This window comes from Camponotus floridanus, unplaced genomic scaffold, assembly GCF_003227725.1.
Source record: "Camponotus floridanus strain SB8 unplaced genomic scaffold, Cflo_v7.5 scaffold105, whole genome shotgun sequence".
In the NCBI taxonomy this organism is placed as follows: Eukaryota; Metazoa; Arthropoda; class Insecta; order Hymenoptera; family Formicidae; genus Camponotus; species Camponotus floridanus.
In genome coordinates, this window is record NW_020229221.1 from 88,249 (window position 1) to 106,459 (window position 18,211).

At 30.0% G+C, this 18,211-nt stretch overlaps 2 protein-coding genes across 2 annotated transcripts; both read left to right on the top strand.

Annotated features, from left to right (window-relative positions):
- The first annotated feature begins 7,862 nt into the window (after positions 1-7,862).
- Positions 7,863-11,494, top strand: LOC105259382 (D-aspartate oxidase). The gene is made up of 8 exons (XM_011271277.3): positions 7,863-8,309; positions 9,166-9,390; positions 9,825-10,037; positions 10,237-10,462; positions 10,754-10,821; positions 10,890-11,007; positions 11,091-11,192; positions 11,344-11,494. The coding sequence occupies exons 2-8, from the start codon at positions 9,206-9,208 to the stop codon at positions 11,458-11,460; spliced, it is 1,029 nt and encodes a 342-aa protein (XP_011269579.1). The 5' UTR covers positions 7,863-8,309; positions 9,166-9,205; the 3' UTR covers positions 11,461-11,494.
- A 1,027-nt stretch (positions 11,495-12,521) lies between these two features.
- On the top strand, positions 12,522-17,770 carry LOC105259392 (tubulin polyglutamylase ttll6). The gene is made up of 14 exons (XM_020030027.2): positions 12,522-12,897; positions 13,290-13,383; positions 13,450-13,740; positions 14,257-14,413; positions 14,652-14,752; positions 14,981-15,109; positions 15,186-15,411; positions 15,484-15,665; positions 15,779-16,013; positions 16,295-16,426; positions 16,664-17,005; positions 17,168-17,207; positions 17,299-17,509; positions 17,610-17,770. Coding segments are annotated over exons 1-14 (2,412 nt in total). The 5' UTR covers positions 12,522-12,626; the 3' UTR covers positions 17,611-17,770.
- The last annotated feature ends 441 nt before the right edge of the window (positions 17,771-18,211 follow it).

The window sequence follows — 18,211 nt, forward strand, 5'->3', positions numbered from 1 at the left end:
AGCTATTTAATTTAATCTATCCTAGCTCATCCATTTTAAGGCAACGGACTTACTACAATTCACACTCTACAATCTACAATCTACAATCTACAATCTACAATCTACATCTACAATCTCTACGAATCCGTTACCTTAAAGTTAAATAAAAGTTTTTCTCACTCACCGGCACTGATGCGCAACAGCGGAGTTGTTGTTATCGAAGCTAGTTGTCTGTAACATACAAATATAAAATTCATTTATATTAATGCTCACAAAATGCAATCAATATTTCAAAAAATTTTTATCGCGCGGAATTTTATATCCGATGTGTAAAATAATAAGCAGAGATAAACACGTGTGGAAAAATTTTATAAAATTTTAAAACTGTTTTTTAAGAAAGTTTTTTAAAAAGTTTTATATAACTTTTATAAAAATCTTTCTCTCTAATTTTCTCTTTAATTCATTTAAATAATAAGATCGAATTATTATGCGTACGATTTATAACAATTAATATACAAATAATAAATATTCACCATCAGGTTGCTCCGCCGATGCAAGATGCCTCTCCCAGGCCTCCTCCTCCTCTCATGTTGTTGACGCGCGATACTTTCAACGGCACTCCCGCACTCACGAGCGATATTTTTATATCGCTATTTTCGTTATTTTACGCGCGATACTAAACGGCACTCCCGCACTACTTCGGTATTCGGATTAAAAATTTGGTCGCGCGATGTATATATTTAATACATATATACTGTGTACGGCACTCCCGGTTTCGGTACGAGCGAAAATCCCATTTCATTTCGCGAGAATCAAATTCGAGCCAACAGGTCGGGAATGCAACGTTACAACGAGCAAAGATTAGGCCCGAACCGGAAAGAAGACGAAACGATTGACGGAATAGAGGAAAATAAAGTTCACCAGCTCTTTTTCGCGCATAATTATCCTATCTCGTATCGAACCTGGACCCGCTAAGCACGATTTCAAGTGACCCGCACGGATGCTATATCACTAGCGCAGTACACAAGGCTGATAGACGGTAAAAGAAGAGGATACCCACATTTTTTAAAAGCTAACATTCAGCAATTTAGAAAATGGGGAGGCAACCCCTTTTACCGAGCGAAAATCGTGCCTAGGGGAATCCACTCGACTCCTCGACAGGGTTAACACACGCTAGGCGTGTGGCTGTAGGGTAGACGAGCAAAGAGAAGGGACCCATTGACGACCATTCCGAACAATCGATCGAGTTCTAACCGATTCGGGCCAAATCAATTGACGAAGCAGAGCGTGTTCATCACTAAGCCGATCGAGCGCGAAGCTCGAACCCGCGCGCCCATGTACATTTTATACTGGACCTACGTTCTGCGCGGCCGGCATCACCAAGTGCCACGTTGCACAAGGCGCGAGTACGTCGCAAAGCAACGACTCGATGAAACATCCCAGTTAGTTGGCGTCGGAAGGAGAGACTCGTTGACAAAAACGAAATTGGGATTTTGAAAACGCGAAAACGCGATAACGCGATAATACTATAACGCGAAAACGCGGTTACGAAGCGCAGCCGTCCGCGGCACGTTGACAGCACCGACGACGCGAAAGGGTACTTAGCTTCCCTTTCAAGCACCTTAAGATTTATCGTAAATAGAAAAATTTAAAATAAATCTCAAGGCACCATCCAAGTACTAAGCCCTCCCACCACGACAAGGTGTACCCCATGGGAGGGTTATATTATATATAATTTTTTTTATATATAATATAATATAATATAATAATTGTAATTAATAAGCTCTCTATAAAAAATAATTAAATGGAGTGAAAGTAAAAGCTCTCAAATCCTTTACTCTCACTCCATTTAATAATATAATATATAATATATAATATAATATATATATAATCTAGAATTTATTTTGAAATATAGTATATAAATTTAAATTTGCATAATAAGATTTCGATTAAATTGTGTATTTAATTAACAAAAATTGAGAAAATTTAAAGCATTGGTTGAAATATATTTAATTCTAATATTATATTCTAATATTATAAAGAAATATTATAATAAGCATCGATGATCGAAATATCAAAACATAATCTTCTATCCTGTTTTATATATAACCTGTTTCAATTTTCAATCGCGGTAATAAATGATTGCGATTTGATAAAGATTTATCGTTGCGATACTGTTTCATGTCGCTAATTAATTTTTAATTAATTAATTTTTATTAAAATTTATAGTAAATTATGTTTCCATACTAATTGTAATCATGTTTAGTAAAAAAATTACAATATACAAAGCGTTTCTTTCCACTACTTTATTACTCGAGAGTCACCGTACGAATGATGACAAAGCGGCACCGTATAGCGCGCTACTGTTTATATTTTATATTGCCAAAATCAAACATCGTGTTATCGATAATTCGTTACCGAAATATTTTATATATTATAAAATATACATTAACGTAAAATATTAAATTATGAAAGTATTTAATTTATTGATTGAAATTGATTATTTATCAAACAATTCACGCAGTCTTTTGTTATGCTAATTATTTGGGTCTATATTTCGATTGTTTTACTTCGCATTCTCTCATATCCCTAATTATATTTAAATTATCAAGTAGAACGATAAAGTAACGTATGAAATATATTTGCGATTCTAAATATTAAAATAATAATTATTGTCCGTAGAAATCGCAATTATCAAAGTGATTATTTAATATTTTAAATCCCTTTCCTATAATTTCATCGATTTTCGATTAAATTGTGTATTTAATTAACAATGATTGAGAAAATTTAAAGCATTAGTCGAAATATATTTAATTCTAATATTATATTCTAATATTATATAGAAATATTGTAATAAGTTTCGATGATCGAAATATCGCAACATAATCTCTTATCCTCTTTTATGTATAACCTGTTTCAATTTTTGTTCCCAGTAATGAATGATTGCGATACGATAAAGATTTATCGTTACAATACAGTTTCATGTCATTAATTAATTTTTAATTAATTAACATTTATTAATATTCAAAGCAAATTATGTTTCAAGACTAATCATAATCGTGTTTAACAAAAAAAATTATAATATACGAAGCGTTTTTCACCACAACTTTATTACTCGAGAGTCACTGTGCGAATGATGACAAAGCGGTAACGTGTACGGCGCTACTGTTTATATTTTGTATTGCCAAAGTCGAACGCCGTGTTATCGATAATTTGCTGAAATATTTTATAAATTGTAAAATATACATTAACGCAGAATCTTAAGTTATTGAAGTATTTTAATTTATTGATTAAAATTGATTATTTATTAAACAATTTATCACGAAGCCTTTCGTTATGCTAATTATTTGTATCTATAATTCGATTGTTTTATTTCGCGTTCTCTCACATCCTAAATTATTAGATTATCAAGTAGAACGATAAAGTAACACGAATGAAATATATTTGTGATTCTAAATATTAAAATAATAATTATTATCCGTAAAAATCGCAATTATCGAAGTGATTATTTAATATTTTGGATCCCTATAATTTAATCGATTCTCGATTAAATTGTATATTGTTTAATTAATAAGGATTGAGAAAATTTAAAGCATTGGTCGAAATATAGTTAATTCTATTGTTAAAGAAATATTATAAGCATCAGTGATGGATATCATAATTAATTCTTTTATCCTCTTTATGTATTCCCTGTTTCAATTCTTAATCGCAATAATGAATGATTGCGATTCGATGAAGTGTTATTGTTGCGATACAGTTTCATGTCGTTAATTAATTTTTAATTAATTAATTTTGTTAATATTTATAGCAAATTATGTTCCGATACTAATCGTAATCGTGTTTAGTAAAAAAATTACAGTATATGAAACGTTTCTCACCACTACTTTATTACTCCAGAGTCACCGTGCGAATGATGACAAAGCGGTAACGTATAGAGCGCTACTGTTTATAATTTATATTGCCAAAGTCGAACGCCATGTTTTCGATAATTCGCTGCTGAAATATTTTATATATTATAAAATATACATTAACGTGGAATATTAAATTATACAAATATTTTAATTTATCGATTAAAATTCGTTATTGATTAAACAATTTATCACGTAGTTTTTCGTTATGCTAATTATTTGCATCTATAATTCGATTGTTTTACTTCGTGTTCTCTCAACAATCCAAATTATATTTAGATTGTCAAGAACCATAAAGTGACACGGATGATATATATTTGTGACTCTAAGTATTAAAATAATTATTATTGTCCGTAAAGATCGCAATTATCGAAGTGATTATTTAATATCTTGGATTCCTATCATTTAATCGATTCTCGATTAAATTGCATATTGTTTAATCAATAAGGATTGAGAAAATTTAAAGTATTGGTCGAAATATAGTTAATTCTAGTATTGTTAAAGAATATTATTAAGCATCAGTGATAAATATCATAACATAATTAATTCTTTTATCCTCTTTTATGTATTCCCTGTTTTAATTCTTAATCGCAATAATGAATTATTGCGATTCGATAAAGTTTTATTGTTGCGATACAGTTTCATGTCGTTAATTAATTTTTAATTAATTAATTTTGTTAATATTTATAGCAAATTATGTTCCGATACTAATCGTAATCGTGTTTAGTAAAAGAATTACAGTATACGAAACGTTTCTCACCACTACTTTATTACTCCAGAGTCACCGTGCGAATGATGACAAAGTGATAACGTATAGAGCGCTACTGTTTATAATTTTTATTGTCAAAGTCGAACGCCGTGTTTTCGATAATTCGCTGCTGAAATATTTTATATATTATGAAATATATATTAACGCGGAATATTAAGTTATGGAAGTATTTTAATTTATTGATTAAAATTTATTATTTATTAAACAATTTATCATGAATCTTTTCGTTATGCTAATTATTTGCATCTATAATTCGATTGTTGTACTTTGTGTTCTCTCACAATCCAAATTATATTTAGATTGTTAAGATTGTTTTGTAAATAAAAATATATAAACATGGCAATGAATATAGAAAAATATTTATTTCATCTTTAAACATTACATTGGAAGATTACAGTATCTTTCACGATTGCATAATTTATTTACTATCAATTTATATACATGAGTGTCTTGTTATACTCTGGTACTACCGGCATTTCGTGCACATAGCACGAAACGAAACCAGAAATTGTGCACATGATACCCTCTAAGAACATTCATGGACATTGGCTTTGTAGTTTATGTCCACATTTTCAATGTTCATAGAGAGAGTATCGCTTTCAGGAATCACCTAAAAGCAGGCCATGACATCTCTGAGTTTTCTCTCTGTTCAAACTGTACAAGTACCCAAGATTAGCTGTTTTTGACAGCACCTCATCGGTGAAACAGTCCATGCGTGAAAAAAAAGCAACTGAATGATAACGTCATCTCTACTTTAAATTTGTCAAAAATATTAATATATCTGCACATACAATTTTCAATTAAAAGTTTAAATTATTTATTACTAATACAATATACAAATGATAATCATATATATAAATTAAATAATAATGATATATATAAATGATATATTAAATAACTCTTTAAGAATTTAAAAATATTATTACATTTTTATGTAATTTTTTACTGGTAATACAATAAACGAAAATCAGCTTCTAAAGTTAATATTTTAGGGAATTACTCTACATATTTTTATATTTTTAATTTATATTATAAATGTAAGAAATATATAAATTATTAGATTATATAAAAGGGAAAAATTAGAAATTCTTGATTATTTATAAATGAATAAACGTTTTATTTCTTTATATACCAATTTTAATTAATCTGTGATATTTATATAATCTTGATATTTATATAATCTGTGATATTTACATAATCTTGATGAAAATTTGTTTTAATATTAAATTAATTACGCAAATGGTACACATTAAAAAATCCTTGAAAAAAGTATTGTAAAGCGTTGCAAATCTTACTTATAAGACCGATGGCGGTTTCGGATAACACTTTGACCCATTCATATGGTGTCTGCTATCCGACTCGTTCTCGCGCAATTGTAGCTGCAAGCTTATTCCTCGACCACCCTGGCTGATCATTGTGAATGCGATCAGGTATATCGCGATAATGACCAGATATTTCTACTGATCTTCCCTCAGCGATGACATCGCTCAGTGAGCTATTATTATTGTGAGAGAAGCTAGAATGATCTATCAAATAATCTTAAAGGTAACATTCAACTTTTATATTTATAATGCATATATTTAAAAAAATATATGATCGAAATTAAATTTACATTATTCAGAATAATTCTGATATTATTTTTATAAACTTTTTATATTTTAAATTGAAATATTTATTACTATTTCTATGTAAGATCTTTGATTTTCCTATTTCTTTATTTTCTACTTAAACTTCTTAACTTTTTAAAGAGTAGAAGATCTAGAAAAAGCATAGAAGAAATTCATCAATCATTACTTTCTCTATATTAAGTTTGTAAAAAACAAAAAAATAAAATTTAATTAATTCATTTTACATATATTAATCTTATTCTATTTTATGCGTCAAAGTTAGAAGATGAAGTTTCGTCACACAATTTTTTTATCTCTCTTTTTCAAACAAAAGTAAGATAAATTACTAAAGTTTATAATAATATAAAATATAATAATGTGAAATAATAGAAAACTTATATTGAATATTAACGCATCAAGAAGAACAATTTATGCGTCAAGTGTGCCTCTCTTTGTGCTGTCACTTACACCCTTTATCGCATTTCCGGGCTATATTATGTCTAGGGCACTCTCGTATACGGTGTAAATAAATACTCCATATCGTGGACTGTCATCAGGCACTTCAGTTAGTCGTCATAAGGAACGACGATACTTCGTGTCTTAAATTCAGTGCTGAAATCGAGTCACGAAACAACAGATCGAAATAATTTCCCTGTCAGAACGGATGTGAATAATAAAGGCCGAATAATGTTTTTCGCGATTAAATAATCGATACTTTTGTAATCATCGAGAATGCGTAAGACGCAATAGTTAAAAATCATCTTTATAAAAATGATGTAATAGTGTGTTGAAAAAGAGACATATTTTTAAAAATCTGGACATTTTAAAGTAACTACGAGATTAAATTTAAAAAAATTAAATTTAAGATATATAATATACAATATACGTGAAAAAAATAATAAAATAAATAAATTAGAAGGTAAGAAAATTTATGATTTAGATTTTTTTGATTGAATTAAAAATATATGGTTATCAAACACGTAAAAGAGTGAAAGAAGAGAGAGAAATGCTGTGTTATTATTTGATAATTATACTAATTAATCTTGTAAAACAAGTTATATCTCTCCTTTTACAAAAAAATGTTCGTAAATAAAATAGTTATCAAATTTATATTTTGGATTAAATATAATGAAATAATCAATAATGTTCAACGACGTTTTGTGATATTTTTATTGCAAAATTTGCGCATTGTGCTTTCGGTAAACAGAGTGTAAGAACTTTACAGTGTCGTTAAAAGTATTATGCTCCGTTTATCAACAGTACGGTGCGACGAAATCACCTGTGGTTGCTGATTAAACGAGAAGAATTTTTATATTTGATTTTTGCGGCTCCCATATTCCAGCATAACTTAGCCGTGTCATTATGGGGCATTATGCTAGAAATATGTGATGTCGTAAATGTGTATTAATCTACGAGAGGAGGAGAGAATGTAAAAATTGTATTTGTAGATTCTTTACAAATGAAATAAAATCGCACAATATTTTTTAAACATAGCTAATCTAATCTATTTTTTAAACCTAGCTAATCTAATCTAGTTAGATAATTATTTGATCGAAATAAAACTGTCACGACGAATACTTTATATTCCATTCTCAACATTTGTAAGATTGTCATCAAAAGAAGAGCACTTGTATCTTATCTTGGCAAATTTAGCAAATCATAACGATGATTTATTATTGATTGTGAGGAGCATCTCATCGTTCGCACGGTTATTTAATAATTTGTTCTCTCGCATCCAAGAATCGTCAATGAAATGTTTACATGCAGCATCGAAGAAATCTTCTTTCATCGAGGTTATCGTTCCTGCGACCTCATTGTGTTTATTATTACATGTTGGAAATGTGCATCGATTGTATTGCTATAATTTACTGAATCTGTCGAGAGAACAAATCTGGGTGACGCGCGAGAACCTCGCAATTATAGTTTTATTTTCGTGACTTTTTTTATGTTACAAAAGTAGCATTTCTTACGTGAATATTTAAAGATATACGATAAAGCAGCAAGAGGTTAGAGTTAGAGGTAGAGGTTAAAAGTGGTTCAATTTTAGTAAGTAAACAATTTTTAATATATATTACATTACATATTCAAATAAATTTAAATATATATTAGAAAAAATATTTAAATAAATAAAAAACATATTTAATTAAATGTGTGTAACAGAAAATTATTAAAGTAAAGATCGCATAATTTTAACAATAGAAATCATAAATTGACAATAATAAAAGAGTCAATATCAGAACCAAAACAGCTGCTAACACACGATTATTGAATTCTAAAATGCAATTTATATATCGAATACATAAAATAAACCATACGCTTTGATCTTGTGCTTTGCGGTTCTCTTTTAGTCAATTCTATTTTTATAATATCTGAACTTTTTACTAAGGAACTCAATTATAATATTTATCTAAAACGTTCTGATATTTACTTCCAATGAAGAAGAACATTTTAGAATTTAATACCTGATCGTTTTAATAGCTGTTCTGGTTCAAACATTGACCTTTTCATTATTTTTAATTTAATTTAAAAGTATTAATCAAGTAATAATATCAAAATATAAAAAAATAAAAACCTATGCAATTAATTTTTTAATTATATATATCTTATAAAAATTGATATAAATATTCTATGAACGTTAATACTATATTTAAGAACAATTTTTAATTCATGTTTAATGCAAAATTTATTATTATTTTCAAAAATAATAAGATTTTGTTGGAGATACTTGAATTTGCGAAATCTCTATTTAGCATTTAGCATAAGTAAAGACGGTTCTGACTTCTCGATAATCTCTGTTATCGGAAATAGATATAGATATTATTGCGTAGTAATAAGACATTTATTTTTTATAACAAAGATATTTCTGACGAGTTATATTAATGTAGAATTACATTCGTTTCAGTTTCTATAGAAAAACGGTATTTGTGGAAATCGGTGAAAAGATGCGCGTAGCAATCGTGGGTGCTGGTGTAATAGGAGTAACAAGCGCATTCACAGTGAAAAACGCTTTTCCGAGTTATGACGTGAAGATCTTTGCCGACGCATTCTCGCCTGACACCACTGGTGATGGAAGTGCCGGTCTATGGGGTCCTATCTATCTCGGCGATACACCTATCGACAATATAACGTATACACCTATTGACTATTATCTTAAATTGAATCAATGAAAACATCACTGATTAAAGTAATAACAAGATTCCAGCAAAGATTAGCGAGTATTTCACTGATTTTCAGTAAAAATATTTAACATTTAAAAAATCAATCATTAACACTAACTAGTCTTTTCATTGTTAGTGAGATTTCATAGTTTATAATGTTATAATTATAATCATAGTTTATAATGTTATAATTATAATCGTTTATGAAAATAATATATTGATTCTATTTAAGAGAATGTATTTTTCTGTATCTGCGAAAAATATTGTGAGTAAAATTGCACAATTTTAGTAAATAAAAATGTAATGGTGTAAATGGAAAAATCGATGAAAAGATGTTTAAATCGAATTGTATTTTTAAGAATTAATAAGTATTATAATAATATTAATCATACGATATTATTAGTCGATGGGCTGGCTGCACGCATCAATGGTTTGAACAATTGTGGAAAGCTGGGTTATCATCGAAAACAGGTGTTTCTTTACTACCTGTAACTCGTGTTACTAGCGATTACAAAGACGACATTGATCCAAAATGGGCGAAACTTGTCTACGGATTCCAAGAGATTACTGATGAAAAAATACAACGTTTGAATGAAGAACATAAATCTAATTATAAGTATGTTTTTATATTATATATATAATATTTTAAAATCAAATTATCATATAATTAAAATTGAACTATTATTATTATTAAAATTGTGTGCCTAAACAAATTATTTATTTTCATTTTAATTATTATATTATTCGTTACTATACTTATTATTATTTTTTCTTTTATCTGATCGCTTTTCGAGATTTCAATGTAACAATTTTAGACAAGGTTGGAATTTTATAACTTACACCGCTGAGCCGGTTTTGCTATTGCCGTGGCTTATGGAAAAATTTATCGCTTTGGGCGGAAAAGTGGAAAAGAGAAAGATTAGAACATTGGACGAATTAGCCGAGGAAGGATATGATTTAATAATAAATTGCAGCGGACTTGGCGCACGAGAGCTTGTCCCGGATAAAACAATGACACCTATTAGAGGTCAGGTGTATAGGGTAATCCAGTTTTCCAATTTATATTATAACATAAATTTTTACAATCAAATTCAATTATAGTTTATTAAAGTTATAGTAATCGTAATTCGTTTATGTATTTTAGAGTTTATCTTGTTTTTGTTTTAAACATTAATTGTAATTATCTTGTTTTAATCATTCTCTTTCCCATTGAAAATATTTTTACTTCTTTCTGTAAAATACATTCTGTATAATCTTTTTAAAAATATCTTGTTGTTTTATTATCTTATCATATTGCAAGTGAGAAAACTAATACAAAAAAATTTGTTTAAGGTAAAAGCACCTTGGGCGCTGCATTGTTTCATTGCGGATGACGAGTCTTGCAATTACATTATTCCTAAGTAAAGCAAGCATTAATTATCTGTTATTAGCAATGATATTTATTTCTTTGTAATGTTTTTGCTTATAGCATCCATAGTGTTGTATTGGGCGGTACGCATCAAGAAGGTGATTTTGATTATTTCGTAAGGGAGGAAGATTCTAAACACATTTACGATGGATGTTGCCGCATAATGCCGTCTCTAAAAGTACTTTATCCAACGTAATTCAACTATTGAAAACTGATAATTCTTGAATGATTCTCTTCTCATTTTGATGATTTTTGTCGCAGACCTGTCAAATAATTCGCTCATGGGTAGGTCTTCGACCAGGACGCCCGCAAGTTCGTTTGGAATGTGAAACGCTCAATTCACCTATGGGAAAAGAAATCAAGGTAAATTGCTATAAAATATTACAACCTTAGCTATGTCGTGTCATGAATAATATCGAATTCAACTTTAATACGTATATACAAATCATTTATGTTAAGCATCGCAGTCTATGAGTCGTTTCTTATAATGCTCATTTCGTGTTTTATACTTTAGGTGATACACAATTACGGTCACGGCGGAAGTGGCGTGACGTTGTGCTGGGGGTGTGCCACAGACGTCGTGGAAATGATAAGAAACTTGAAAGTACAAGAATTAAACTCCAAACTGTAACTCTCCAGGGACAGAATAAACTTTTTATCCTTCATATATTTTTATTCGCACGCGGTCGCGATGCTCAATCTTACTCAAGCTTTTCTTTTCATACAATTCCGAGAGTTGTATTACTAAAAATATTACATTCTTTCTACATCTTTGTCTTATTTTTCTAGATGCAAGATTTTAATGAAACAATTTTAATTATATTTAGATGAAACATAAGCCTCTTCTTCTTTATGCTAAGACGACAAATAAATATTACTGTTATCTTTTTCTATCCGCATTACCTAAACCTTAATATTTAATCAATATTTTTGCAACTTTTATTTTAGACCTGACTTTTGCATAACAATCGTAAAAAGTCAAGAAATATAATTAAACGTCAAGAAACAAATGTAAGCGCGCGCGCACGAGTTCGATCTGCGCAAGGCGCACGAGCCTATTTAAAGTTTCATGTCGTGATTACTTCCGTAACTGTACAATTCTAAATATGGTCGTCAAGCTGTGCAATTAAAGCACCAAACTAACTACCGAGATGCCTTACATGTCGACCGTGCCGCAGTAGTCGCGTAAAGCTAGAACGTCCACGACGCGTATTTCTCTAGTCGCAGTGCGATCTATATCGGTGAGCTTCTATAGCGCATTTGTAATTATCAAGATTAAAATCTCTAATATTTGAAAATCGTTAATATTGACAGGTACGCACACTATTTAAATATCTACAGGAATATTATCGTGCGCTATTGAATTCGATAAATAGATATTATAAAAGAAAATAATCAATATAAAAATTTAAACATGATAAAACTCAAAAATTGTAAATCTGAAGAAATAACTACCATTCGTATTTAAATAAATATAAATTTTTTAAGATTATACAAACCTTAATCACTAATCATAAAAAATTGAAAGTAAAAATTGCATAAAAATGACAGATAAATGATGTCATAGCAAATAGTAACAGATTTATAAGAAACTTCATGAAAAAATTATCAATGATTTGAACACCTATCGATAAAAAATATTAACAATGTATCGATTAGTAATTTATCGCATCTCTATGTGATAAATGTAAATGTGACGGAACTAATTACGAATTGAGTTCGACACAAATAATTAATTGTGACATCGCGCGCGTTGACAGTGCGATTGAAATAATGGAATAATGAAAAATAGCGATCATGATCATTGAATTTAGAAATAAGTACTCACTGATGATATCAGACGACTCCAAAGACAATAATTCCAGAAACGGTGGTGTGACAGACGGTGCTGAGCCCGATAGCGGCTTCGAAAGGCGATCCTACAAATCTATATTTAAAAGTCGAAAATATATCGCTTCTGACAATTCCTCAAACGTTCTATCGTTTGCAAACGACAGAATAGGTGTTACCAAGCATGATTCCGAACTATATCATTGGAAAATTACTACAGACAAAGACAATAACACAGGTATACATTCAATTCCAAACCTTATAAGGTTATATAGAGAAATTTGAAATTATGCTTTAATAAAAAATCTAAACGTAATATTATCAAATTCTTAATAATTATAAATATGATAAGAAAGTCATAAATTTTTACGCTAATTTAACGATTTAATTTATTGTGACAATTTTTTATTTTATTTTTTAAATTTAATACTATAACTTTAAAAAATATTGCTTTGAATATGATTTGAATATAGTTTAAGTCTTGCAAGTTTGCCGCATTGAAATATATAAGGATAAAAAGTTTATTCTGTCTCTGAAAAGTTTCAAAGTTTAATTCTTATACTTTCAAGTTGTTTATCATTTCCACATTATTATTTCATGAGATTTATAAGTGAAATTTGCTGGATATAGGTTTGTTGCATAGAAAAAATAATTCAGAGAGAGAGAGGTTCACAGAAAATATGGAAGAAACGTCAAAAACTAACAATAAAAAGAGAAAGCAGAGGTATGTCGAAAAGAATTACACTTCTCGCGCGAAAATCAAAAATATCCTTTCGTTTTAACGAAATAGATTTTTAACAATCTGCACGACAAACTGCAAATACAACGTGGTTAGACGAGTGGCTGCGCGATTCGGGATGAGAGAAGTTACGGAGGATAGCAGCTGGGATCTTTATTGGACCGATCTGAGCGTCAGCGTAGAGCGTGCCAAGGACATGAAGAGATTTCAGAGAGTCAATCATTTTCCCGGGATGACAGAGATATGTAGGAAGGATCTTCTCGCTCGTAATCTCAATCGCATGCAGAAGCTGTTCCCGAAGGACTATAACTTTTTCCCGAAAACTTGGTGCTTTCCCGCGGAGTAAGATGATTCATCTATTAATATTATTCCACATTGATATTGTTTTTGTTGATAAAAACATTTTTTTATTATATGTACCTTATTAAAACAATTCTTTATAACATATCTATATTAATTATTAGCAAAAATATTTTTTTAAATAACCGATAATTATACGACTGTTTTATATATCTCTCACTTTCACTATCTAATTGAAACAAAACAGATTAAGTGGAAGCATATTTCTTCAGTAACAATAGTTAGGATTAACAAAGTAAAATATCATATTGCAATTCTACGAATCGGTCTCACATATAAAGAATAAAGAATGCGACTCTTTATCGATCGAAAGTCTTCTCTTATCTATTTTACAAGCATGAGTTATTCTGTTTTGCTTCTCCGAATAAGAGACCGCTCTCGGGTTCTCGGTCATAAATTCCGAGGGAGTTTGCCATTACGGCGATAAAGAATAATCAATATTTTCCAAACGTCGATGAACGTGTAAGCAAATCGGAAACTTTAGATTTCGAATTCCAGTCACGGCGACGCAATGGCTTATGCTAAGACGCGGAGGTCGAAAACCTTCATCGTTAAACCAGATACGGGCTGCCAAGGACGCGGTATTTATCTAACGAAACACTTGAAGGACATTAAACCGAGCGAACGTTTGATCTGTCAAGTATATATCGCAAGGGTACGAAACATTAATAATTTTCAGTAAAAAGATCCACGAAAATTTATTGACAGAATTGACTAACTTTTTTTTAAATTAAAACAAATTTTTCTTTACACGTTATTTTTTTATATGAAAACTCTTTAAGATTTGTTCAGATTTTTTCTGATGAATATATGCAGCTGTAGATTAAAAACTTCACAGTTGCAGTGCAAAGCAAGTATAATGCATACAGCCCTTTTTCTTACCACGTCCTTAGCCTTTCCTAATAGACGGATACAAATTTGATCTACGTATTTATGCACTAATCACATCCTGCGATCCTCTCAGGATCTATGTATACAACGAAGGACTCGTCAGGTAAGACATGTTTAAAAAAATGTTAAAAAATTAATGTTGAGAGATATAATTAAATATTAAAATGTATACATTTTATTAATATTTAATAACTTTTATTTATTATTTTTTAAATATAAAATTATATTAACGAATATATATTTGCAAATATATCAATTTAATATATATTTATTTTTCCAACGTATACATTTGACATACTATAAAAAGCTTTAAAAAATATTACACTTTTAGATTTGCGACCAGCAAGTACAAGGAACCAACCGGTTATAATACTTCTAACATGTTCATGCATTTGACAAATTATTCCGTTAACAAGCATAGCCGGATGTATGTCATCGATGACGAGATTGGCAGCAAGAGGTTCATGTATTTCGATCTGTAGAATCGATAATAAGATAAAATGCGAATTGACAGAATAACAAATTGTATTTTATAGAAAAATATCAACGTTCAATAAATGGCTAAAAGGGAAAGATATTGATGTGGATGATCTGTGGGGCAAGATCGATGGAATTATAATAAAAACCTTAGTCGCCGCGTATCCTATATTGAAACACAATTACCATGCGTGCTTTTCAATGCACGATAAAACTTATGCCTGTTTCGAGTTGCTGGGATTTGACATTTTACTCGATTGGAGACTTAAACCCTACCTTCTCGAGGTACTCCCTCAAAAACTTATATGTACAGGAAACGTTATTAAGCATATCCTTTACATTTAGTACATCTATCAGGTAAATCACTCGCCAAGCTTTCATACAGATGCACAAATAGATAAAGACGTAAAGGAAGGATTGTTGATGGATACTTTTGATATATTAAATCTGCAACAGTGCAACAAAAAGAAAATAATAGAAGAAGACAAAAAGCGAATCAGGGAGCGACTTCTTCAAGGCATAAATGGAAAGGATTTCAGGTAGAAATTGCATATTAGAGACAACATAATACGATTTATATCTATAAACTGCATTCAAAATGTAATAAAAATCTGATATTATAATAAATCAAAATATTGCATACGATGTGCAGTCAAACTAATGATACGACAATTTCAACAAAATCCGTGAAGAACGAGAATGATTATATGCAGAGACAATTTCAGTGGGAAGACGATCATATGGGCAATTTTCGAAGAATTTATCCGTGTCTTACCGAGGATAAGTACCAATCTTTCTTCACGCAGAATACGCTTTCCGTTTTCCAAGATACGGTGGCATCGAGAGCGCGAGAGGAAGCGTCGAGAATAGAAAGAGAAGAAAACGAAGTAAAAATTTTCTCTCATTTTATAATTTGATCTCTTAAAATCAATGGATAAAGAGTTTATAAGAATTGTCTACATTAATATTATATCAAAGTTGATATCACATAACTCATACTATGAAATATCTGATGTGAATAATGTACATTATAAAATTATATATGTATATAAAAGTAATTAATTTTCTAATACTATAAAACTTTTGCAATGTAAGAGACTGGCATGAATAGGACAGCTGCTTGTTATCTATTATTCATCGATCTAGCTTTAATTTCATCACGTTTCAGCTGAAAGCGAAGGAAGAAGAACGTAAACGAATAGTCAGGAAATGGAGCGAGCAGAAATTAGGCTCTGAAAGTTCGAGTGCATTGAAGAAATTCCAAGAGAAGAGCAAATCTGCAGGTGTGCTAAGAAAAAACGTGAGTATTTGAAATAATTCATTTAAGTTTAACTGTCATCTGCATAAAGGAATGCTTCTTCATTTCTTCGCGAAACTGTTGGCGAAAATTAAAAGAAAATAATTATTTCCCATTAGAATATGACGTCTCACAGAAGATAAAAAAAAGTCATTGTTAAATGAGATGGGAGATTTTCCTTTATCTAAGGAAGAAAGCAAGAAATGAGCAAGCGTATTATATCTTCTTATTTTTTCGCAGATTAATAAACAGGACGCACAGGGATTTTCTACCAACACGTTGTATTCCTTCGAGCCTGAAATCATATCGGAATCTGAGGAGAGGGAGCGAATAACGGCTCTGGCACAGAGGGATTTTCTCATCAAGAGTTATGGTATACTCGAGCAGATATACATGGCGATGAAAAAGAATGGCACGCTACGACCTGCCGACGAGAGAAAATACGGATTATACGGCAGACTCGGGCAACATGCGAATAATAATAGCATGTGTTCCTCTGCGCAGCATCATCTTCATCGTCACCAAAATAACTGTACACTGTCCACAGACCAATGCATACAATGTCCCTTGAAAGGAAATAATGTAATTATATTCATATGAATCAAAATTTACTTTCTAAAAAAAATCATCGAATCAAGATTCAGATCTAGATCAATTTAAATCTTTTACATATATATTTTTGTAATCAAAATGAAATATAAATATAATATTTAAAAGATATAAAATATACGCATCTTTTTTTAGCACAAGATGGAAAATCACGAAATCAACAATTCAAACAAAAGTAAGCGTATTGATATTTGTAATATTCTGTAAATTATATTTTGTATCCAATTCTTTATACGTATACCTAAAAATCTTACTTTTTAAATTAGCCTCGTGGATAACTTGTAATGAGGCGCTTGTTTATGTTCGTCCAAAAATCCCACAAAAATTATGGGTGGAAGACATGAATTCTGTTAATAAGAATCGTATAACAAAAGCTCACATTGCTCGAACATTGTCAAATACCGTGCGGTTGCATATGCTGGAGAAAAGAGAAGCCTCTCATTCATCGAAATCAAAGAAAGCCACACATTTATATTGGTATCTATTACGATTTCACATATTTTTTCTGGTGATATTAACTAAAAATATATAATTACGATATTATATAAAATATAATTATAACAAAATTATATTCTAGAATCGACGCGTTGCCATCTACCATTAAAGATAAAATGGATTTTTTGGAAAATGGAAAAGAAAATGAAAAAAAGCATCTTATAATAATATAAGAAAAAATTACATTTACGAAAAATATAAAAGCGATTAATATAAAACTATGATTAGAAGAAAATTTAGGCAATTATTTTAAAGCGATAACATTTTATGATCTTCTTACCATTAACTTTGCTAACATCGATTGCACACACGCAAATGAAGCAAAACAATAAGATTCGTAAAATATACTGAGAAATATAAAATACTTTACATTAAATATATATATATATATCATTGCGCATGAGAGAAAAATACTTTATAAAATTTTTATTCTGAAGAAAAAAATTAGTAAAAAAAGAAATGAGCTGTATAGTTTATGCAATATCCAAAAAAGTCCAACAAATATTAAAACACATATTTCGGTGTGTAAGCGGATGCTATTTTCAAGGTAGAGAACAGTATTATAAAAATCAACAATGTATCGACTTGTTATTTAAAGTGCCATATAAATATGTACAATAGATATGAGTGAACATGTACACGCGCATCACTTAAATGTGGGAGTTACGTACGCGTTGTTACGTA